General features: G+C 36.8%; 1 protein-coding gene across 4 annotated transcripts; it reads right to left on the bottom strand.

Annotated features, from left to right (window-relative positions):
- Positions 1–650: 650 nt before the first annotated feature.
- LOC585524 (transient receptor potential cation channel subfamily A member 1 homolog) lies at positions 651–24,848 on the bottom strand. Of its 4 annotated transcripts, none has more exons than XM_030995012.1 (16): positions 24,637–24,848; positions 19,268–19,373; positions 17,969–18,125; positions 16,904–16,980; positions 16,049–16,194; positions 15,428–15,570; positions 14,824–14,940; positions 13,785–13,882; positions 12,237–12,560; positions 9,832–9,966; positions 8,668–8,776; positions 8,283–8,374; positions 7,002–7,223; positions 6,476–6,544; positions 5,073–5,303; positions 651–3,204 (listed from the first exon to the last, which is right to left on the bottom strand). In XM_030995012.1, exons 2-16 carry the CDS (start codon positions 19,337–19,339, stop codon positions 3,079–3,081), a joined length of 2,118 nt encoding a protein of 705 aa, XP_030850872.1. In that variant the 5' UTR covers positions 19,340–19,373; positions 24,637–24,848; the 3' UTR covers positions 651–3,078. The 4 variants fall into 4 exon arrangements, with proteins under 4 accessions (XP_030850872.1, XP_011668667.2, XP_790442.3 ...); XM_011670365.2 differs by having other exon boundaries at positions 24,646–24,848; XM_785349.5 differs by lacking the exon at positions 24,637–24,848 and adding an exon at positions 23,672–23,977.
- Positions 24,849–25,049: the final 201 nt, after the last annotated feature.

The following is a 25,049-nucleotide window of genomic DNA, read 5'->3' as shown; positions in this document are numbered from 1 at the left end:
CTCTTGTTTTTCTTCTTCTTACCGGTATTATCCTCATGGTCTTACGGTTAACACTAAGCTTGATGCTTTAATTTGTTGTTGTACATGACACATACACTTGATCAGGAATCACCCGTCCTCATCTTCATCACCATCATCATCATTATCACCATCATCATCATAACCCCCATCACAATCGTCATCAGTATCATTATTACCACCACCATCATCACCACCACCATCATCATCATCATCACCACCATCATCATCTTCATCACCACCATCATCATTATCATCATCATTATCATCATCATCATTATCATCATCATCATTATCATCATCATCATCTTCATCATCATCATCACCATTATCATCATCATCATTATCATCATCATCATCATCATCACCATCATTATCATCACCATCATTATCATTACCATTAACATCATCATCATCATCACCATCATTATCATCATCACCACCATCATCATCATCATCATCGTCATTGACATCATCATCATCATCGTCGTCAAACTTGTTATTGTTTAATTGTTATCAGTCACATGCTAATAAGTAGGCCTACATTTACCATTACACTTCAATTGAAATTACTTTGAAAATGAAAAAATGAGTTTGTCGATGTATTAAAAGGTAAACGTTAGCGTACGAGATTGTTCTGACAAGATATTATTCAATTTACTTTATTACGTTGTAATTCTTCAATTACCAAATCATTAATAGTACTTTTAAATGCACCGTTGGAAAAGGGACATAACTTCTCTATTTGAAAGTTATTCTCAAGCTACTTATTCTTAAAATCCTATTTTTCTTAAAGGCGACAATCATAGAAAATTTACCACTTTTAAATAGAGCTTCTTCTTAAATTTGTAAGCATAATAGCTTTTCAGTTGGCACAATTTGAGGTTTATAACGTTAAAGAAACTTATTAGGATTTCATCTACTTTTGAAATAACACTGTAATGAGTATAGGTCTGCTTCTGGAGTTAAATATTTATGCTACTGCAGTATATTTATATATTCTATTATTCTATTGAAAAAAGTCAGATATTTAACTATTTCATATTATTAACTGTATGTTGCAGCTTGTTTACATATTGTTATCACCTTATAGCGCTATCTGATGACAATTTGTTTGTTAATAGTATCCGTATTTGTATCTGATTATACATCAATTATTTTTACAGCGTCTTTTCTTGATACAACAATACGAAAGTATGACAACATTATTTCAAGTGCAAAATAATATTTAGACAGAAATACAGATGGTAGTAATTTTCACCCAAAACAAACACTGAAAATATGACAATGACAAGTAATACATAAGCAGGTTACTCAAGCCAGGAGAGCCATGTTTCATCTCACTTGTTAGGCTGAAAATTGTGCTTACCAATTGATATTTAATATGAGCTATTCGATCAATTAAATGTTCCGATTTATCGTTTGGGTGTGAAGTGTGGTGGTTGCAGAAACTAGACTATATTAAAGTGTTTTATAGGAAATTTCTCAAATTTCTTCAATTGAATCGTGGTACTGCAAGTTTTATGGTGTATGGTGAAGTTCGTAGATTTGCTTTAACTAGTAAAAGTGGAGAGGCGTATGGTAACTTTTTTGGCAAGAGTTACTCATGGAAAGAAATCTAAACTCTCGTGTACTATTTACAATTTGGAACGCAAACTGTACGATAATTGTGACTTTGAATCGAGATGGATTTAGAAAACTAAAATTATCTTAAACATGAGCCAAATGTCAAATTTATGGGTAACAAACATCCCTTTAAACATAGAGTGGGTAAAATCTTCTATGGATCGTAGACTAATTGACTTTGATTTGTAAAACTGGAATGAAGAAGTTAATCGAAATCGTTTATTTTTCAATTACAGGATTTTAAAACAGGAATTTGGTACGGAAAATATCTGTTAAAGTTGGATTATAGTGATAATACATCTCTTTGTAAATATCGATGTGGTAATAGTAAGCTCCCCATCACTAAATGTCGTTTTTGCCTTATAGTCAGCCTCTAGAAATGTGTTCCTTATGTGATCTCAAAGTACAAGGTGATGCAGTTTATTGTGTTCTCGTATGTACAGCCTTTGATAACATTCGTAAGCGGTATGTTCAGAATTATTATTATTATTACAGTAGACCTAACATATTAACAAATGATATCAGTTGTTCAATATAAATTATGTTAAATAGTTTAAAAATCTGTCTAAATTTTGTAAAATCATTACGTCTAGGTTTGGATAAAATATTTTTTTCTCAAAGCATTAGACCCTTGTTATCTCCACGTACACGTATATATTTATATACGTATATTTTTTGAGCATCCAATACATTGCAGATGTACGTAAGGGTGGGTCCTTTCTTCCGTCGATCATTAACAGTGTTTTTTATAACAAATATTGATGTCATTTTTTCAAAATTGCTTTTGCTTTTGCTTTTTTTTTTTCTTCTCGTTGATATTTTTTTTATCCATGCAAAAGGCTATTGTTGTGTTGTTGTTGTTGCTGCTGATGCTGATCATCTTACTTGTGAACATAATGTACACAGTTTATGCCATCATTTCTGGTCAAACTTGATTAAATTCAATTCAATTCACTATATTAAGATTCCATTTTTAATAAAACATTTGTAAAAAATACATAAATTTATAACAAAAATCATACTTAAAATACATTTGAATGATATAAACATAATACATATTTATACTAATTAATGATGACATGAATAAATTGAGTACAGCTGTAAAAACAAAAAGACAGCATTCCTGGTGAAATAGAATTTGGAAAACATAAATGGCGGGAAATATACCAAAGAGACTAATTGAAGAAATTGCATTTGTACCACGCAAATCACAGAATACTACATAATAGGACAGGAAAGAAGAAGATTAGGAAAGAATAAAGAATCAAGGGGAAAAAAGGAGACAAGAGAAGAAAGTTATTAATATTAAAGGTGACACATAACATCACTGAGAGTCACGTATGATAATAAAATGTTTAATTTGACTAAGGCCTACAGAAATTTGACTAAGGCCTACAGGATTTCGACTCTCCACTAACTGAATTCTCAACACCTTCAATCGGTTCTGTGTTCGACTTGACTTATCAAACCGTTTATTTCGTCTCGCATTTGACACAGTTTCTGCAGTAGAGTTTGGTTTGTCCCACCATCGGGTTGGTCTTTATAACTGCACGATGACTTCTACAAATGAAGAGATAAAAAATAAAGCAATAGAATAGTATGTAAACAAAAGACGCCTACCGTAAGTAAAATATCAAATACATTTTACTTTGAGCCTCACTGTACGGTTGGCGAGATTATTTGGCTTCTAATTGATAAACATTTGTTAATAATAACTCTGCCGGACTTATTTCTTTAAACCCAACAAAAGGGTTCATCAGTTCTCTGTATGACCTCCCTCCCCCTTCGTTCCCTTCTTCTTAAATAACCATCGCAATCACTTCGAGATCTTGTTGCTGAGAAGCCCTCAGCATTCTGTTTCTTTTCAATTAACCATAGCAGTTATGAATCCAGGATTTCCTGGCCGGTTGGGGGCACAAGTTCAAAAGCCTCTGACAAGCCAAAATAGTTCGTCAGCCCTGTTTCTCCCTCCATCGCTCAGAGAATTACTCACACAGAGTTGCCCACAATTGGTGCTCTGTATGAAAAGAAGGTTCTACTGAAGATTCATAAAATAATGCAAGATTCATCCCATCCTCTACATGAGCTTTTTAAGTTCAACCGTTCAGGTATACGTCTAACAGTGCCTAAAACAATACGATGTAGATTCAGACAATCCTTTGTTCCAAATGCCATACACATTTTCAACAATTCTGTAAAACGATGATTTCCTAATTGAGTGTATGTAACGTGTGGATGGTTTGGGTGCATGCGTGGAGCCAGGTCGTAATCTTGTCTCCTTTTCTGTCCTCAACAAATATGTATATTTGAGAAGAACTGTCTTTTATGATAGTGTTAAAATGCCTTTCACTCTGTCCATAATGATGCGAAACAGTAATCTTTTAAACTTTTATGGGATGAACAACGTGTCTTGAGTGCGTGCATGAGTGTCAGCTGCTATGTTCTTTCTCCCTCCCTCTTCCCTCCTTTCACTTGAAGCTTTGTTTTAGGTGTGCATTTCTCCCTTATCTACCACTTTTTCTTATTTCTCCCCTCTCTCCTACACTGCATCTCTTTGTATACATGTACCAGATTTCATGCATGCCCTCTTATATGTTTTTAGTATGTTATGGCCGCTGTCCCATGACACATGTATATGTAAATGTGAAATGGCTAAGGCTAGGTTCCTTATTGAACACTTTTTTCTATTCTAACTTTCTACTGCACAGGGTTTATCTCTAGCTTGCAGCTCTGAATTTCGAATTTTTGAATGTTCACGACTCATTTGTCTCTCTTACCACAGGCAGTCACTGTTCTTGATATCCTGTACTCTACCTCTACCTCATCTCTTCCCTCCCAGAGCTCCTCGTTTTCTGTCACCTTCTCTTTTCTCCCTCCTTCTCTTTCTCCCTCACATTTCCTTTCTGTTCTACTCCATTCGACTCCTCCCTCTCTCTCTCTCTCTCTCTCTCTCTCTCTCTCTCTCTCATTTGTTCTTCTCTCTCTCTCCTCATACCCCTTTCTGGGAGAGAAGGGGTGAATGTCTCAGAGCACTTTTAAATTCATTTATTCAATGCATTCTGTGCATTATCAAGATTCATTTTTAAATGTCAGTTTTCAAGTTTATATGTCAGCTTTGTTAATGCTATTATTGCTATTATTATTGTTATTATTATTATTGTTGTATTTTCTTTGTATCGGTATCCTCGAATGTATTTATATATTGTTTATGTTGTTTGTCTACATGTATGTACGTCACTCGCCAGTGGAGGACGAATTTCTGTATTTTTTTTTAAATCAGACAATAAATTATCTTGAATCTTGAATTGAATCTTGAATCACCCTCTTTTTTTCGTAGCGGGGGGGGGGGGGGGGCGTGCCCCCCCCCCCCCCAATCTGCCACTGATAGGTAGAATCCTAATAAAATATAAAAACTTATCCATAATTACCTGGGCCCGAAGTTCTTCCCTCTCTTGGTTCCTCTTACAGACCGCCCTCAAGCCTTCTCGAAGTTCTGCAAAATCGACGACGGAAGTAAACCACGTTCGAAACCGAGTTAATTTAGACCTGCGTGACAGTTGTATCTTCAGGTATTGAACCGTGATGGGGAGCCATCTAATGATGTATTTACCTAGGATCGTACCGAGTGCCATATTCTCTGCTGATATGACTCGATCCACCTGAGCAAGGGGTGAACGGGAGATGTCATTTCTGTTTTAGAAACTGTGCTACATCATTACTATTTCATGCAAGATTCCACAATACATCAGAAGTATGATTAAAATGTTTCTCAATTGCATAAGTGACACAACAATGCAGCACTTGCGCTCATTTAGGTAAGAAAGTACACTCGAATAATTCCTATAATTCGCTAATTGCCTACCAGCACACAAACGAATTGTATTTAAGATTAGTCTGCGTTATGTTTGGGTAAATGGGTTGTTGCAAGGACGCAGTAAGCAGGACACATTTAAATCACCATAATGTTGACTTCCAACTCCAAATCTAATGCTTAGTCTCAACTCTCCGCATGCGTGCAAGCAATGAGTGTGTGTGTATACTTTTGGTTTTTTACAAACTTGTATCAATCAGATATGAATATTTACGTCTAGGGCCGACATTTAACGTCACCATCCAGATCAAAAGACGTGACTCAGTTTCGAACCTGCGTCATTGGCTGAAAAATGCTCAATTCAACGATGTTATAACACAGCTCGATACATAACAGTCCGACTTCTCTCAAAATTGTGCACGAACAGGCTCCCGAGTACACACGTTTTTAATGTTGTCATTTACTCGGCCAGTGAGATCGTCGAGATCACCATAGGTTTCGAGACAGGGTGTGCTAATTACGAGAACGCTTACCTATACGGAGACAGATCAAAAGCTGCACCTGTTCTCTTGAACTTACTTCCTTCTTATATAAAGAAGTTAGATTCAACAGAACACTCAAAACAGCTGAAAAAGTATAATGTTTATATACAATTGACTTTCAATACCTGTAGATCATCTGTTGAGCTGTTTATCAAATGTTTTTTGCATTTTAATTATTGTCACGACTTGAGCGGAAGTTTGGGATATGTGTGCGTTATGGCTGCACTTATTATTATGACGAAAGTTTCGAAATATAAAGTGTACGCATGCTTTTCATTAAAATAGTAAGGCAAAGGAGGGAAAAGAAATAACTATTTGACATTATCTGATATCCAAGTTTTAATATCGATAGGGGGCATATCCTTATCTAGTAATATTTCGACTATAGCAAATTCGCCAATAACTTGTATCTAAAACATTTTTTAGTTAAGGTCACAGAAATGAAGCTCATGATTATATTAGATGACTTTAAACCTACCTTGAGTTTCATATAATAGAATGTTGCCTTCTGTCGTATGCGATGGATATCTTCAACAGCCACACCAACCTGTAGAGGACATTGCATTGTTTCAATATTTGAAGGGATATTTGTATATATAATTATGTAAAGATATGAGAGAATAATGGTCGCATAGCCAAAATCAAACGATCCATTGCTGTCCTCCCTTTTGGAAACCTTTGCTAAGATAGAAAATATGTCTCATACGTCTCCTCTGCTAATCGAAGCCGGGTCCCTAGCTTATAGAACGCCGATGTTTTAACCACTATATACACAACGGAGACGGGCCGGTAGTTTGGGCGACACCAAATTCAACCGTCAGTTTGACAATTCTTTAATCTTTATTAATGCTTTATCGGGGGTAGGTGAGTGTTTGAGCAATATATAGCCTCGTGCCCCAGTCGGATCCTAGCTTTATGGTAGGTTGATTTGTCGACATCATTTGCGACTGTGTTATTAGTACGGGCGGTTTTTCGAACCGCAAACGACCACGAAGTCTACTTACCAGAAGGTTCATTGCGATGATGGGCATCGTGATGACAAAGACCACCAACGTTACACTTGTGATGACGTCTGAGAAGACAGCTGTTAGTATGAAGTCCTCCACTGGACTTGCATTCTTCGTACCCAGGTAATTCTGAGAATGAAATACCCGACTAAAATCCAGTTCACCTGTCGTCATGACAAACGTCCGAAGGAAGGAGTCCCCAAAAGAGTGAAAATCCGTCTAGGAAAGAGTACATGAAGAACATATGGGACTGAAAAATCCTGTCATTATTGTATAGTCTTCAGCAGCCGGCAAGTGAAGGAGCCAGAATGTCGTAAAAGCCATGTATTGCAAGGGCAGTAACGGCCTCCTTGCGGGCAGTCGACACACTGGGGGTACGTTTATGCTAAACTTTTTCTGGCCAGAATGAGGCATTTGTTACGCGTTTGGTTCAAAACACGGTTGCGTCCTTTCTCATTTTTGTAGAATCACAGAAAAACGCCGATCGTAATCGCCGATCTTAAACTCACAAAAAGGTGCGTTTTGGATCGGCGATTCTGGGGAAGCATAAACGCACAATCATTTGTAAACGCGTTTAAATGGGGTCAACGTAGCTTGCGCAGTGCAGGTTTGCGAATCCAGCTGCAGTCTCTGCACTGCACTTCTTTGGCTCATCCAGGCATGATTCTGGCTCTGAGCCAGAATCATGCCTGGAGGAGCCAGAGCAGTGAGCATAAACAGTACACCGTAGAACTACGATTACGATGAGCGTTTACGATGAGCATTTCAAATCGCTCATTCTGCCTTAAAAATTGAGCATAAACGTACCATACTTGTATTTTCATTGCTTTAATTACGCTGTGCGACATTACAGCTAAGAGTATTTAAACCAAGGGTTAAACAATCGGCATTTTCTAGGGTTAGACCACTGTGGCCTGCCGACATGTCTAACTTTTAAAGCTACATAACAGTCAAAATATAGGAAAAAACGAAAAAAATATCTAATTTTCGGTGAAATTGATCTCTCTCTCTCTCTCTCTCTCTCTCTCTCAATGCTTGCCAACGGTGTTTGAGACCTAAGCTCCAACTCCACCAGGCACCGCCCCTGCTCTTCCACAATGAGGAAAAATCACATCATCACCTTGTTCAGAAGTAACGTGTTGAATGCCAGAGTGAATACTATCATGAAAAGCAAGATGCCTGTAAAAATATCGTGTCTTAATTTCTCTAAAAAGACTAAAAGCCATTCCTATTTTGTCGTTTTAAGGAAAGAAGCTTTTTTTTCAATCGCATGCTCACCTGGTTTAGTAGTAACGTGTTGAATGCCAGAGCAAATGCAATCATGAACAGCAAAATGACGGCCAGAAATTGAATTGTGCTTCGAAGAACGTCTGAACAGAAATACAATATGTGAAGTGTTACGAATATAATCGTTAATCATGCATATTCATGTTTATGTAAATGTATGCCGATGAGAGTTCGATGAGTTGGTTTCATTAAAATGAAAGCTTAGAATAATCAGTATTCAAAGTGTTTAAAACATTAAGTCAATTTATCTCACTTAGTTTAATACAGAACTAAGCAATGCATCCATTTGCCGTAAAATTAGTTCCCTCAGCCGAAAATAATTCATTATGCGTCGTTGAAGCATTAATTTACCGTTTGTAAGAATCTAGGGCCATACCTTCAAACATTATGACGTAGATGCCAAGGGTCGATGTCTGCCGAACGTAGAGGGCAAGGTTTATCCAGGCCAGGAAAATAGCCAGTGCACCACATTGCCATTGCCATTTCTGTCAGATTTAGACCAAGATGTACATTCATTGAAACACCAGCGCAAAGATTATTAGGCTGTAGTTCAAGAGCCTTGCCCGTAATCCATTAAAATGCGGAAATATTGTCATGACCTATTACGTAATCTGAACATGATTTTGAAGGGACTTTGTAACATTGTTCAGATGAGAGAAAGTGGTGTTAAGGTAATGACTTCAATGCTAGATGTACAATTAAAGATTATCTGAAAGTTTGAGTGAAAACAGACCATTATTAACGATATTAATTGGGAACAGCTGATCTGATCGATTCCTTTATTCTCCCAACTATATTGTTACGCTTTAATTGTATTTTAGGTGAATGTAAATCGTCACACAGCATTACATTGGCTCTACATACCATTCCAGACATTTAAGTGTTGACAGATTTTTATTAGCCTGTTTTTTATGTTTGTTTTTTCATGGAAAAACGGTTGGGAAAATTCAAAAATGGTTGGGAGAATTTACTGTTAATCACTGTTAGAGGGTGTTGACGAGTGACACCTTCTTAAAAAACCATCAATATCTTTGTGGTTTTAAATGGATTTTTTGCATGTGAGAGGGCTAGTGCAGTAGAAGGAAGATAATAAGTAACATTTCATAAAAAAATTATGCAATTTTTTTTTCATCAACTTTCAACGATGTTACCGAGTCACTTTAAAATGATTAGCAATTTTCTAGATGTAAACTTTTATTTTTGACTCACGCTGTATAAGCGTGTATCTTCCCTCTAACAGGAATTAGTCCTTAGTATGACTCTGCAAAGACTCGTTTTCTACTCCTGTATAATTTGGTTTGCATTTTCCTGCAGTACAGCGGAAATTTGGTGTATCCATTTATCGAAACATAGCACCAGACATGCCAAAAACAACGCCAGGCGGGAGAAATTGAATGATGTATGAGTGAAAGTAATAGAGGGAAAAAAATGCCCAGAATAAAACCGAAATTAGCAAGAGGGGAAAGGCCTATGGAAATTTGGAACAATATTGTGAGTGAGGACAAGCTATGGATCTATAGAATGAAGAAAGTGTGCCTACCTCTCTTAGCGTGTATTCCTCGTACTGTACTCCACTGACCGGAATAACCAGGAAAAACGTAAGTACGTAGATGAACCACTCCAAAAGGCTCTGGTAATTAATGTAGCTACGACCCTGGCTGTACATCTGAAATATCTACAGCAAAAGATAAGAAACCATTAGATGTTAGCCAAGAAAACGTAAGATTTGTAAACGGTCTTTGATTGCATTTCAGTAGCACTTAAAAGAAACGTCATAATATATGTTTATCAATAAAAAGAAACGGTAGACCTTGTTGACAGTGATATTTGAAGAATAGAGTTGGAGAAAAAAATATGGATTCAATCTATTGTCATGTACTCATCCGAGCAACCCACAAGAATGAACAGATATCCAAAATCCGACATCGTCATACAGATATCCCAGATAATTAATTTACAATTGCATTGCTGCAATGTTTATGATTTAACCCGTTTTGTCACCCCCCCCCCCCTGTTGAAATCTTGCACTACTTGTATTTCGCATGTTCATTTCTTCTTTGACTTTAATGTTAAAGGGATCCGGTAACTTTGTCTGAGATTCTGAAACAAAATTCTGGATTTAGCTCATGCTGTAATCATAATTACAAACCTTTAGGTCAGTCAGGAATCCCATGACTTTTACAAGCCCATCGCCTGTCTGATTTTCAGGATATTTTTGATTGGAAATCGAAAATTCATTTTCTGTTTCCTAACGGTTTTGATAAGACTACTGTCTATTGGGGAAATGAGTATGGTAAAACCGGTCACTCACTTTTTTGAGGCACTCCTTGATCATTTTGAAGCGCAATTTTGTTTGGGCTTCAATATCACACCATATCACAGCCACTGATAACACGCAGGGCCGTGTATCTCAGATTTAACATTGTTAAACGATCCCTTAAAAGGTGAAATTCAAAGAAAATCACAAATATGTCAACTAATGTATCACTAAAAACTGGTAAGCTAACAGCTTTCCATCGTACAAGTTTTAGGTCAACTACATATCGAGTGATTTATACCAAAAAAAATACAAATGCAACCACCTTCATAGCAGCTGGGATATACGAGAGATTCGCCGGAAAAATAACGATGTTTTAATGACGTCACTATATGGCCCAATACTGCCCAAGCAGACGACATCCTATAAAGAATGTACATAATTGCAAAGCTATTATTTGTTAAATTATAATGAGTTTAGTGTATATAAATGTTATAACATGTCAAACCATTCAAAAGGGGATATGACCGATTCTGATAACTAAAATCTTTTGCTTGTAAATACTCAGGATAGGGGTTTAGTTAACAATCAAAGAAACCAGACTTTCAAATTGAAAACTCCCCGAAATGATATTAAGGACGACATTTGTTCCCTCTTGAAACGCCGAACATTCCGCAGTGTGTGCAGCTGAATATACAATGGCGTCTTATTTTGTTTACAAGCGACAGATTCCTTTATTTTTTGTATCGCTGCATTTGTCATTAATATAAAAACTTGCGCGGGGTTTAGAGTGAGGCAATAGATTATACATTTAGCCTGACGGTAGTTAAGTAGGAGAAAGAACTCAAGAGAAGATACAAACACAGGCACTGAAAATGTGTGAGATGTCATGGGAAATCGTCTGCTTGTGCAAATCATGTCCATACTGTGATCTCACACATCTCAGCAGCGTTCGGAGAGCTCTTCAGGTCCTATGCCGGGGCTGTATTTAAGCGTTTTGTAATTCATGATAATCATTACATCCAATGTTTCCAAGCATTGAATTTTGATAACCTTGTCGAATCAAAGTTTCAACTTTGCAATAATGAAAATAAAGTTTTTTTTTTTTTAATCAATGGATATCTACTTTAATGTATTGGTGAGTAGTCATCCTAGTGAAAGGGGTATCCTGTCAAAGTAAACCGACAAATAAACAATAACATAAAATGATCACAATGACTTTCTAGAAATGGACTTTCAGTAATCTATTGCATTTTCTGTAGAAATCATGCTCGTATTAATAATGTTTATGATATTATTCATCATTGTTGTGTCTTTCAATTGTGGCGTTTACACAAGGCAAGTCAGGTGTTTAGTGTTTAAGTGTTGCGATCGTGTTAACTAGATCAATCTCCTTCCTTTTATTTTCTCTTCTTTTGACTTTTTTTTTAAATTAAACATTTGATTTCCTCTCAAAATCAAGGAATTTTCTTTATTACTTTAGTTTCATTTCTAACAAAAAGCAATTAAAATGCATTGTTTTTCTTCTCATGATTGCATTAATGTAGTGTGTTCAAGTTTTGTTTGTATTGTATTTAACAGTTTAATTGTATTCTTATTTAGGGAGACAAAATTATTATGTGAGAAATCTAAGAATAATTTGTTTCTTTTGTTTTGAATGGAAAAATAAAAAGAACTAAAATATATACCTCTTTGATAATGTTGACAATGACCAATGTCAACAAGATTCCAGTGCTGTTAACCCCGAAAAAGTACTTGGAAGCCTCAGAGTAAGTTTCATCGGGCAGGAGCTTATCCGGCTCATAATACCAGATGATGTTCGTTTTGTTGAAGAACTTGACGTAGAAGGAAGGGGGATTCACCAAGACATAGCCGGTGAGGAAACCAAGAAAGATTAGATAGACGAAGAGCGAGGCCAAGTTTAAAGCCGATCCCAGGATGCGCCATTTGTGTTCGATGAGTTTGATGGAGAGAGGGTGGGTCAGGAGATTGGCGTGACGCTCCTGTTCTTGCTGCAGGCGTAAGTTTATCAGGTCAAAGGTAATATCAATAATTCAGTTATGAAAGGTGTGTTAAACTCTTAGATCTGCCCAAATATTTACCGAATAAACTTTGTTTAATTTGTTATTGTGATGGTTAACGTACTTCCAGTTCACTTTTTCTAAAGGTATGTTTAATCTTTGAGATCTACTTAAATATTTAAAGACAATATATTGTACATTTTCAACTTGTTAAATTATCTAATGTGCTTTTTTGAATTAACATTATAATTTCCAATGCATTTTCCAATCTTCTAATATAAGATTAACAAAATTTTAATTGCGAGTCTGACATAATTCACAATTTAGATAGACAAGTACATGAATACAAGCATAATGCTTTATATGAAATATTAGTCAGCAATAATTTCATAATAATCCCAAAACCCCTTCCCTAGGTGTGAGATTGAAGTAGGACCTGTTCTCGTAAGTGTTAAAGAAATTAGACAGGATATACAGTGTAATATTATTATCGAAAAATATCGCAAAAATAATATGATATTTTTCCATTTGTCATGGGTGTGGTTGTATCTGTATTTGATTTTTCGGAGTTTTACAAAAATAATGTTCACTTCTCTTTTTCTTTATACTTCTTCTTTTGTAGACTCCAACTATTTAAATCTCACCAACATTTTTTATTCTATTAAGAAAAGAAAAAATATGGTTCATGATTCTTGGATCACTGTCCCCAAAAGTGGTTCAAGGATAGATCTTCATATATTGTGTTGTTGCAAGTAACATGTAGTACTCCTGATATATAAGATACATGGAGATTAATGTGGGATGGAATTCGTTATTTTAGACATGGTACTTCACAAAGTGAACGTGTTATTTTTTAGATTATTTCCCATTTAGAATTAAAGTTTGTTTCTATAATTACAGATCACAATGGGAGATACATTATAATTAAAGTTATTTTACAGGGTTTAGAGTTAATGATGTTAACTCGTTGACTGCTGAATTATCTAATTCCAATATGCTTGGTTCCAGTAGGCTCATACCTCAGACTCAACAGCTGTAATCTCAAGAATTTTACCTCGTTTAATACTCTCTCTCTCTCTCTCTCTCTCTCTCTCTCTCTCTCTCTCTCTCTGCTTCTCTCTCTCTCTCTATGCCTCCCTCTCTCTCTCTCTCTCTCTCTCTCTCTCTCGTGCTGGGGCCCCCGTACTATATTGGTATTAAAAAGCTCAGGCTTACCATAAGTGCCAATGGATGTTGACTATTCTTGTTTTGAGTATGCCTGGGTTCAAGGTGCACGAGTAGATTACCATCGCCATCAAAGACTTCGGTGCGATCTATTTAATGCAAATAATGATAATGATAATGACAATAACAACAAGAACGATAATAATAGTAATAATGAAAACAATATGATAACGATAATGATGATTATAATGAAATAATACTATTTATAATGATAATGATTATAATTATGATAATATTAATAATAATAGTAATAATAATAATAATGAATATAATAATAATAATAATAATAATAATGATAATAATAATAATAATAATGATAATAATAATGATAATAATGATAATAATGATAATAATAATAATAATAATAATAATAATAATAATAATGATAATAATGATAATAATAATGATAATAATAATTATAATAATGATAATAATGATAATAATAATAATAATAATATAATAATAATAATAATAATAATAATAATAATAATGATAATTACGATAATGTCTGTTTATAGGAGGGTTTACAGGTGTATTTCTTTTGACAGAGGACCTAAGTATTCCCAATGTAACATCGTTGATGTGTTTTTCTTATTGGAGATGACTGATGTTTAAACATACACCGTATGTGCAGAGTATAGTCTAGGCCGCTCGATCTAGGGGATATTTACAACACATGGTTTACCCTTGAGAGAGATGATGCATGTTACCCCTATGGACAGGTGGCCAGTTGCAGTTTACAGAGAAATGTAGACTAAGAAAGGTTCCAAGCTTGTATTTACTACAAGGCACGAAATAAAACATGTCACGTTTTAGGCAATCTAGACTTCAGGTAATCTAGTTTAACTGTTTTACTGTAAATAAAGGGCAATTTCAGTACTAGCCTTTTGTTTATCGCCATTGAAATCCAGTTCGGAGTTAAGTAAAAATGTCACTGAAATGTTCTCGAAATTAAAAAGGTGAAGGACAATTTTAATTATTCAATTGCCTAAGGTTGTTTTTTTACGAAAGTCGTTTTTACGTAACATACCTTTGTTTTGCCGAGCCCAAGGGGAGTAGAAGTCGTCTAGAAGTTCAAGATAACACGTGACTTCATCATCATTTTCATTCAGCGTGATGCATCTGTCCATTACAATCCCTGCTACATCTGTTAGTATTCAAAAGGACGTTTTCAGATTGGTGTGAAAACAGAGAAATGGTATCTCATGTTTAAAATGCCCCCTTAGGCCTCCTCATTTGTCTTTCTTCAAAATATTGTCGCATTTTGATCCAAACATGTCCTCATAAACATTATGTGCTGTTGTAATCTGCTCATGCTCAATTCTAAATTAGTTTTTGTATACCTGTTTGTGTTATTGATACTGTTCTTCCTGATATTATTATAGGAAGAAAGTCAAATGAATAAACACGAAACTTGAAAATTGTTGTCTGAAACATAAATGCATAAATCGAACAAAAATAATGACGCCCTGAGTAGCCGACATACAGGCAAAAACGAAATGATACTCATTGTTATTTATTCTGGTTGAGACATTGGCTCAAGATGCATCACTATACCTCGTACCCCTCTACTCTCCTTCCATTTTCTTTTACATTTCATTTTGACGTCATGTGACAACGATCATTTCACCTACCAGGCATGTACTGTATTAACTGTCTCATTGGCGTCGAGATCCTTTCAGAATAACGTCCCAAAGTCAGGTCACGTGACACTGTCTTCATCAAGAACAAGAGAGTTTCGTAAGTCGTATGGGTCACAATAAACTTGGCAGTCTCCCTTTAAAAAGAGGATGAAAAAAGAGTAATAATAATAATAAACACGATTGCGTCATTGAATAATACAAATTACCGTTTTTTTATCAATGAAAATTGATTACTATTTTAATGATAATATATTAGTGATCTATTTAGTGAAAGTATAGACTTGTTAAGATATGGTAATTACCGCAGGAGCTAAACTGAAGTATTTGAATGACACTAATTTGCCAAATGTGTTTTCCTTTAGAGTACAATGTGTTCTTAAAAGAACATATTTGGTAAATAGGTGACAATGGTTTTAAGTTGTTAATACAAAGTTGAAATCCAGATTAGCTCGATTTAAATTGTACTATTTTTTTTAATTCGTACACTTTCTTTTTATTCTACGAGTTTCAAACTTCAAAACTTATTTTTAAGAACTACGAAGTTTTCACAAGCAACTCAAGACTTCTTAAGCACTTCATTTAATTTGATAATATTGATATAAATCGACTTACTCTCGACTATACATGATGGCTAAGGACAAGCAATTCAAGTCGTCTTCAACACTGGTCTGACATAAGTCTGCACCATTGTAGAATAGGAACTCGATTATGGACTGGTGACCGAGCCGACAGGCGAGAAGAAATGGCGACAAAGACCACTGCAGGGATAAAATGAACACGAAGATGCATCTGTTGCCGTTGTTAGCATTTTTTTTTTGGGGGGGGGAATTGATATTTGTTGTTTTTAGACACTATTGATGAATAAAGGTGACGGTGCTGATAATGTTGATGGCGAGGAGGAGGGTGTTGACGACGACGATGATGGTGATGATCAGGATAATGTTAATAATAATGATAATGGCGCTTATTATTATAGTGATTTGGGATAATTATGATGATTATAATGATACTGATGATGATGGGTGGTGGTGGTATTGGTAATGGTGACTGTGATGATGAAAAAACATGCAATGTTGCTGTTGTTAACGTTGTCATTTTACTAATGATTTTTTTCACTGCTTGCGTTTTGAATGTTTTTTTGTTTCATTGTTGGATATAAAACAATACTCTTAGGTCAGAATGCCCCATGTCTTCTAGAGTTTACCACCGATGGAGAACTAGATCTTCATTTACTTTTGGCACTAGGTTGACGTATATAAGCAACCAGGAAATCTACCAATGTATGCAGTCACAACAATTATTTAAAAACAAAAGATGAGTTATCTAAAGCAAGGGCGTATCCAAAATTTGATTTAAAAAATGACTTTAAACATGTTAAATCACACAAGCAGTATCTTATCTTAAATTAGAAATATTCTTTTTTTTCCCCTTCATAATCCACCCCATTATCCTGTATATACTACTTACCTCATAGTCTGCCAGAGCCCACGATTCATCTAACTCCCTCGTTACGACTAGTGGCGACCTAGCCTTCATATTCACGTCTGTTGAAACATTCAAACATTGCAGCAAAATATTATGAGTACAGGGTAATCTATTTTTTGTTTTGAAGGGGGATTCCGAACATGATTTCTATGGGATGTATACTTGGGGAGGTATACTTGTTACATGTAGTTGTGGATCGTACATTCTGGTTATTGTTCTTCCTTTTGATCGCATCCCACGCCCCTTCTCCTTAAATGATTATAGCTTGATTACAGTCTTAATTTTTCGTAAAGCGTGTTCATCGGTTGTACTATTAATTTTTTCATGATCAAATCAAATCAAATCAAGTTACAAAAGTAAAATCCTATTTGAATTTATAACAAAACATACTCACTCTCTCTCTCTCTCTCACACACACACACACACACACAGACACACAGACACACATACACACACATACACACACATACGCACACGCACTCTCTTTCTTTCGATCGACCCTTGTCTCTGTTACGCAAATTTTGTGGAGTTGTATGGGATTACATTTTTATGACACCCCAAATCGACTTGTATTCATCTATTGTTTGTTTAAAACTTGCGTCGCAAATTCCATATTCTCTCTCTCTCTCTCTCTCTCTCTCTCTCTCTTTCTCTCTCTCTCTCTCTCTCGTCATGAAATCATGAATCTGCAGACTCCATGCTGCATGGTGAACACACACAATGAGTATGACAAGGTGAAAGAGCTAGGCAAATAAAAAGCTTTCAGTAAAACCAATATGAAAACATGCATGATTGTAAATTATAACAATGAGTCTGCAACTCTGAGCAGGATTATGGGGAAGATATGAGTCTCCGTTACGACAGAGACTACCAAGTCAAACAATGCATAATAATTGTTGAGAAACTCATCAAATCGCTACGCTAAAATAAGGACATTTCACTGATACTAGATGTGTTGAGAAATTTTCTTTTTCCTTTTTTTCATGTGAGGGTGTTTAATTATTTTATTTTGTCCTCTTTTCCTTTTGTGTTAATGTTTTTACTCACCAGCATGTTTCGAGACGAGAAGTTTCACACATGGTAGACTACCCTCCTTCACAGCTAAGAAGAGTGGTGACATTCCGTTGCTATCAGGTGTGTCAACCTTTCCAGGTTCCGCACCCAAAGCGCGTCGCAACGCTTCGACGTTCCCCGCTTTTGATGCCTATTTTGTTTTGTCAAACAAAAAGAGGACATGTTATTTATAAACAGGGGTGCACAAGTACACAAGTGGAGAACTACATTTTCTTTTTCATTGTTTAGGCATATATTTTTTTTCTTTGCTTTTTTGTATTTCTGTGTGCATGAATAAAATCATAACAAAATATATATTTCAGAAAAGATGGTGGAATCGATTGTATATCTGATTTGAGTTTTTTTTTTTTATATAAACTTCTCCAAGAAAGACAAGGCACACTTTTGTACAACTGTCATGTTGATTAAACAAAATAATAAAGCTCCTCGCCTTAACAGTTTGTTAGTGTTAAAGTTGAATTAATGATTGTAAACAATGATTGTAAATATAATGTAATGGGGCATACTGTATTCACATTACGCAAATGGCGTGCCTATACAAATTATGTTTTATACTCTATTGATAATATCCTTACCAAAAAAAATGATGCTTAGTGCATTGTCTTCCATCATGGAATTCGTTTTGTTATGTCGCTCCCACCGTTTACGGCAAGTGCTTCCAAGGAATGTAGCCTTCTAAGACATTACATATGTAATGTGTACGAGAAGGAAAATTCCTTACCCACGATAACGATTGAATATCATTTGTGTATTTGATAAATGTAATTTGTCTTCCCTTTCCATTCACATTGTTATATTCGTCATTTGTACAGTAGTCCTTCATTTGCTCTCTGAATTAAGATTTTGATTATCACACTAGTTGATATTGTTTTACTACTGGTTTAAATACCGTTTTACAATTAGCAGGTCTATCAAATTTGATAGACCTGCTAATTGCAGCAGACTCTTTGTTATAGCCTTTTTTTATGAATATCCATGATGAAGAGTATGCGGCAATGGTGCGGCAAAACTAATTTGCATGTGAAAAAGATGACTGTCTGCGGCAGGTCTGCCGCAGGAGTATGCGGCAGGCTCATTTCTTTCATATGGGTAGTAGTAGTAGTAGTAGAAGAATAGTAGGTGTAGTTTACCAGACAATAACTACAGCAACATCATCATCATCATCATCATCATCATCATAAAAAGTAGTAGAAGTAAGAGACCAGGAGGAGGAGGAGGGAATGGAGGGGAACAGGAGCAGGAGGAGGAGTAGGATGAAATAAAGGGCCTTACCATGATGATACGACTATCGGGCTCTTGGTTTTGGTCCATGACGTTTGTTGCCGCAGGTTGCTTCAACTCCATTGTCAAGTAAATAGGACAAATGATTTCACTCCTTCTGCGTGAGAAAACGTCAAAATAAATAGAAGCACACTGGTCAAAATAATTTATATTCAGCTTTGTTTAAGTCTATTTTTCAAGATCGAATATGTCCACATTTTCATGAGAAAAATCCAAGTCCATAACGTGACATCTTCATTAAGGCTTGAGGTAGAACAATATTATTTATAACATTTTTTCGAACGAATTTGAAAATACTTTCCGTCACAAAATTAGAAAATGAGGATTTCATACGACGCCGACGAATAATGACAAATACAGGAATAATATCCTACAACTGCAAGACAATCTCTCAAGTAGACCAGGAAACCAGAACAGAAAAGCACATGAAAGATGGTAGTGGTGGCGGCGGTGGTGTTGGTGGTGGTGGTGGTGGTGGTGGTGGTGGTGGTGGTGGTGTTGGTTGGGTGATGGCCATGGGTGTCGATCCCGGGGGGATGTGGGGGGTAAGCGGACAATTTTTATTTCTTTTCTTTTTAGTCCAAAAAAAATTGCAACGACTCAGCCAGCCGCTGAATAAGCGGGGGGGGGGGGGGGTGGGGGGTGGTAAGAGGACATTTTTTTTAATTTTTTTTTTGGTCTCGAAACAAAATCGGGCAAGGAATAAGGAAGTTAGAGCTTTTTTAATGAATAGTCACTAGAGGGCGATATTCAATTTGATGACATCATCTGTGGACAACTCTCCATGCCTTTTGTACATACAACTTCACAATTTTTTCGTTTTCTTCGTATTTATATGGGTTCTTGATCCGACTTCATAACATGTGAAGTAGAATATCATTTTTCATTCTATATCTTACTTTCAGGGGAGTAGATTATCTCAATCACAAGAAAGAAGAAAAAACATGAAATTTGATGTACAAATTTCATCCATTTTTTGGTTTATTTATATCTCTACATGTAAAACATTTGAAGAGCTATTTTCCGAAAGGAGCAAAATCTTTAGATAGCAAATGGAGATAATGATAGACATTTTCCTCTATTTACCTTGAACAAAATTATTAACGTAAATTACGAGAGAAGTTATGAACGCATGCATCTTTTAATAAAAAAATCATATAGACACCTGAACGAAATCGGGTAAACAAAGAGTTCTTTCTTAAGTTACACACATGGGTCTAGTGCCTCTTGAAAAGAAAGCAACAAAAAAGTGTTCTCCCCCCCCCCCCCCCATCCAAGCCCCTGAACGAAATATCTGACGACGTCAGTAATTTTCCAATTTCCGGGGCCCAACAAAAATGTGCTCATCTGACCGTGATTAAATGCCTTAAAACCCCTGAGCTTCCGGGGGCTCTGCCCCCTAGACCCCACCTAGGGCCCTAAGGCGGACGGCTGGATGCTCATCTGACGGTAATTTAATACTTAAAACCCCTGAGCTTCTGTGGTCTCGGCCCCTAGGACCTCACGCCAAGTGTCCGGCCAGTGTCACAAATAAGGTACCAAGATATGCTCATCTGACCGTAATTTAATGCCCCAAACTCCTGAGCTTCCGGGGGCTCCACCCCCTGGACCCCAGGCTAATTCGTGACCTGCCAGTGTCAAAAATAAGGTATAAAAATATGCTCGTCTGACGATAATTTAATGTATAAAACCTCTGAGCTTCTGGGGGCTCCGCACCATGGACCCAACACCAATTTGTGTCTTGCCAGTGTCACAAATAAGGTATCAAAATATGTTCATCTGACCGTAATTTATTGCCCAAAACCCCTGAGCTTCCGGGGCTCCGCCACCTGGACCCCACCTAGGGCCCTAAGGCGGACGGCTGGATGCTCATCTGACGGTAATTTAATGCTTAAAACCCCTGAGCTTCTGTGGTCTCGGCCCCTAGGACCTCACGCCAAGTGTCCGGCCAGTGTCACAAATAAGGTACCAAAATATGCTCATCTGACCGTAATTTATTGCCCCAAACTCCTGAGCTTCCGGGGCTCCATCCCCTGGACCCCACGCCAATTCGTGACCTGCCAGTGTCAAAAATAAGGTATAAAAATATGCTCGTCTGACGATAATTTAATGTATAAAACCTCTGAGCTTCTGGGGGCTCCGCACCATGGACCCAACACCAATTTGTGTCTTGCCAGTGTCACAAATAAGGTATCAAAATATGCTCATCTGACCGTAATTTATTGCCCAAAACCCCTGAGCTTCCGGGGCTCCGCCCCCTGGACCCCACGCCAATTCGTAACCTGCCAGTTTCATAAATAAGGTATAAAAATATCCTCAAATGAGGATAATTTAATGTATAACACCCCTGAGTTTCTGGGGGCTACGCCCCCGGACCCAACACAAAATTGTGTCCTGCTAGTGTCACAAATAAGGTATCAAAATATGCTCATCTGACAGTAATTAAATGCCTATACCCCCTGAGCTTCTGGGGGCTCAACCCCTTGACCCCGCCGAGAAACATTAAAGGAAACCAAAACCTTCATACTAAGTTACTTTTATTGTAAAGTTTAAGATATTTGAAAAATATCAGTGAAAATTTGAACAAAATCGGGCAAGGAATAAGGAAGTAAGATCTTTTTTAAATGACTAGTCACTAGAGGGCGGTATTCAATTTGATGACATCATCTGTGGACAACTCTCCATGCCTTTTGTACATCAAATTTCATGTTTTTCCTTCTTTCTTGTGATTGTGATAATGTACTCCCCTGAAAGCAAGATATAGAATGCAAAATGATATTCTACTTCACATGTTATGAAGTCGGATCAAGAACACAAATAAATACGAAGAAAACAAAAAAATGGTGAAATTTTATGTACAAAAGGCATGGAGAGTTGTTCACAGATGATGTCATCAAATTGAATACCACACACTAGTGACTAGTCATTTCAAAATGCTCTAACTTTCTTATTCCTTGCCCGATTTTGTTCAAATTTTCACTTATTTTATTCAAATCTTTTAAACTTTACAATAAAAGTAACTTAGTATGAAGGTTTTGGTTTTCTTTAAGCGGAGCCTGCATGTAATAGTGGGGCGATGGGGATTTTTTTTTTGTCTACCCCCCCCCCCCCCCCAAAAAAAAAAAAAAACAAAAACAAAAAACGTTTTTGCCACTGCCGGTGTCACCATTACGTTCCAATATTTGGCTCGCATAATTTCAAATTTGGACCCCCTACCCTAAGAAATCCTGGATCCGCGCCTGCTTCTACCTCTTGGTTGCTTTGATCCATTGCCGAAAATATTTTGGCACCTACCATCCCCCCCCCCCCCCCACCCCCCAACCACGGATACAAATCGACACCGTTGGTGATGGCGTTGATTGTGGTCGTGATGCAGGTGACGGTGATGGTAGTGTAGGGTGGTGGTGGTTGAAGTTGCATTAATTGCTTACAAAATACATTCGCCTTCTTCACAATATATTACAAATCAAAACAGAAATTGCTGATTGTCAATTTTCAGCAACGGTAAGTATCATACTGGTACTCATGACTTCCATTCAAAGTACTACACAATTCTTATCAACGCGAAAGCGGAAATCATACAGGAACTTAGGTATTGAAAAGAAACGAAGGTCAAATGTTTTAACAACGTCGACAGAGCATAACAGTAGTGCACATATAGGAAGTAAACGTGTACGATCGGGATATACCTGTGCCCTTACGATGTACATGCACAAAGCAGCTTCAGCGTATCGGTAGAACATCCATTTCCATGGAAACACTATTTACTTCCATTTACCGTCATGACACGGTCTGCATAATCATGTTTTTATCATGCTGTACCAGGTTTTAACCCAGAGTTAGGGTCTCACTGATTTGCTTTGGGCAGAGAAGTCGATGTAGGTATACAGTTAACAACTACATTATTCATACCCTTACCAAGTTTTGTAATTTGTAGGGAAAAGAATTAATTTGTCCTGAATTATGTTGCCTAAGAATGTGACATATTAAAGCTTACATCTAAATGTATTCAACAAAGGCCCTAGATTCAACCAGACCATCTTTCATTATTGAGTTACGAATAAACACAAAAACTTCAAATTTTAAAATAGAAGGGGTATGAATAATTCAATTGCTAACTGTATTATATTAGCCTTTCACGTCCAATTAACATATGAAGAGTTTCATTCCAACAGGAGCTAAATCCACTTTGGGTACTTCTGAGTAAATCACCTCTTTTTATTTCTCCACTTTCCCTTCAGCCATGCACCTTCATGCTGTTATGTTAAAGGTGTCAACCTGGACCAATAATATATGATTCTAAAAAATCTAGAAGTTATTTCGACTAGATGATTACGTTTTAATAACGTATTCCTAACCTAACGCAATTCAACGATACCACATAATCATACATACCGTCAACGAATATATGTCTCTGCTCACATCGCTTTCTATCAGAGAATGATGCTGTATATTATGATATCCGTGTTTCACACAACATATACATATACGACTGGGCACACGGAAATTGACTTCTACCTTTTTCCCACAAATGTCTATTCATCACAGTACGTTTTGTATGCACGCCATTCAGTGATTGAATACAATAGAACGTAGGGTTATGTCAATAGTATATCCTTTAATAGATGCGAACCATAAATTCAGAATAGGTTAAACAACACACGCTCCGCTGACATGGACGTCAATAAGTGGGGGGGGGGGACATGCAGTAGTCTACACTATGAATATGACAGACAATGAAAGCGGACAAAATATACAGTTCCTCAGGTAGACAAAGGAACATCCCTTCACTGCTATTATGTAAAAATGTGTAGAACAGGTGTCACATATGCATATTCACCTGTTCTACACATTTTACATTATAGCAGTGAAGGGATGTTCCTTTGTCTACCTGAGGAACTGTATATTTTGTCCGCTTTCATTGTCTGTCATGTTCATAGTGCTAGTTCTGGACTCTTTTTATTGATTGTTTATTTCGCCGACTATACACTGTAGACTATAGGGGGACACGTCCCCGGTTTAACGTCCCTACTACTAATACCACTTAACGTGCTAGTTTAACACTCAAATAGTGCTCTTTTAATTATCGCCATCTTGTGTGTATAATTTATGAATTGACGTACGCGATGTGTGATTTAAACACTTTTTTTCTTCAAATATGTGGTTGTTTGTATACCTTTAATGAGATACGCACGTTCTGCCTCCAACGACAATACCCTTTTCCTCGGTGTTAGTGTACGCGCGCATAATGATCAAGCTGGAATTTAAGGTACCCCAAAAGCTACCACCTGGAAACAAACGCATTTTTAATTTTAGGATTGCATGCTTGAGTCATTGTAACTAATTGTATCTTTTATCACCTTGCTTACTTGCTTAAGTCGTGTCAACTGCCCGAGCTGTGATGGCCTTCCACACATTCCTGTCCAGCATGGCTGCTTTTATCTCTGAAAGTTCAAGTCCCGTATCCTTCTTGAGTAGGTCTGTATAGGTAAGATGAGGTCTTCCAGGTTTCTTCTTCCCGTGTTTAGGTTTCCTGGAAACCTAAACATGGAAACCTTTTATCATCACAGTAAGTAATACGCTAAGACTCCGCGGGGGGCATGAGGTCTCCGCGAGCCTTTGTATTCTATTGTTTTTTAATGAGATCGCCGACCGAAGTTGGTGCAGCTATCTCCTCCTGAACTCTCCTCTCGGGGTACCAGTGCCCGGTGCCATCGTCCGCGGGAGAGTCTACTCTGTGTAATTGGCTATACTCCGCCCGAGCAGGGATATG

The sequence above is a fragment of the Strongylocentrotus purpuratus genome, unplaced genomic scaffold (genome assembly GCF_000002235.5).
Source record: "Strongylocentrotus purpuratus isolate Spur 01 unplaced genomic scaffold, Spur_5.0 spur5_scaffold_21, whole genome shotgun sequence".
NCBI lineage: Eukaryota > Metazoa > Echinodermata > Echinoidea > Camarodonta > Strongylocentrotidae > Strongylocentrotus > Strongylocentrotus purpuratus.
Note: the sequence above shows the minus strand (reverse complement) of the source record. Positions and strands in the feature narration are given on the sequence as shown.

What these genes read in the sequence shown, in the direction of transcription:
- LOC585524 (XM_030995012.1), bottom strand. Translation starts at nt 19,339, where the DNA reads ATGGAGTTGAAGCAACCTGCGGCAACAAACGTCATGGACCAAAACCAA. An exon ending in GGGCTCTGGCAGACTATGAG is followed by an intron (nt 16,195 to 16,903) that starts GTAAGTAGTATA and finishes TTATCCCTGCAG; the next exon opens with TGGTCTTTGTCGCCATTTCT. An exon ending in GGGAAGAACTTCGGGCCCAG is followed by an intron (nt 3,205 to 5,072) that starts GTAATTATGGAT and finishes CTTCATTTGTAG; the next exon opens with AAGTCATCGTGCAGTTATAA.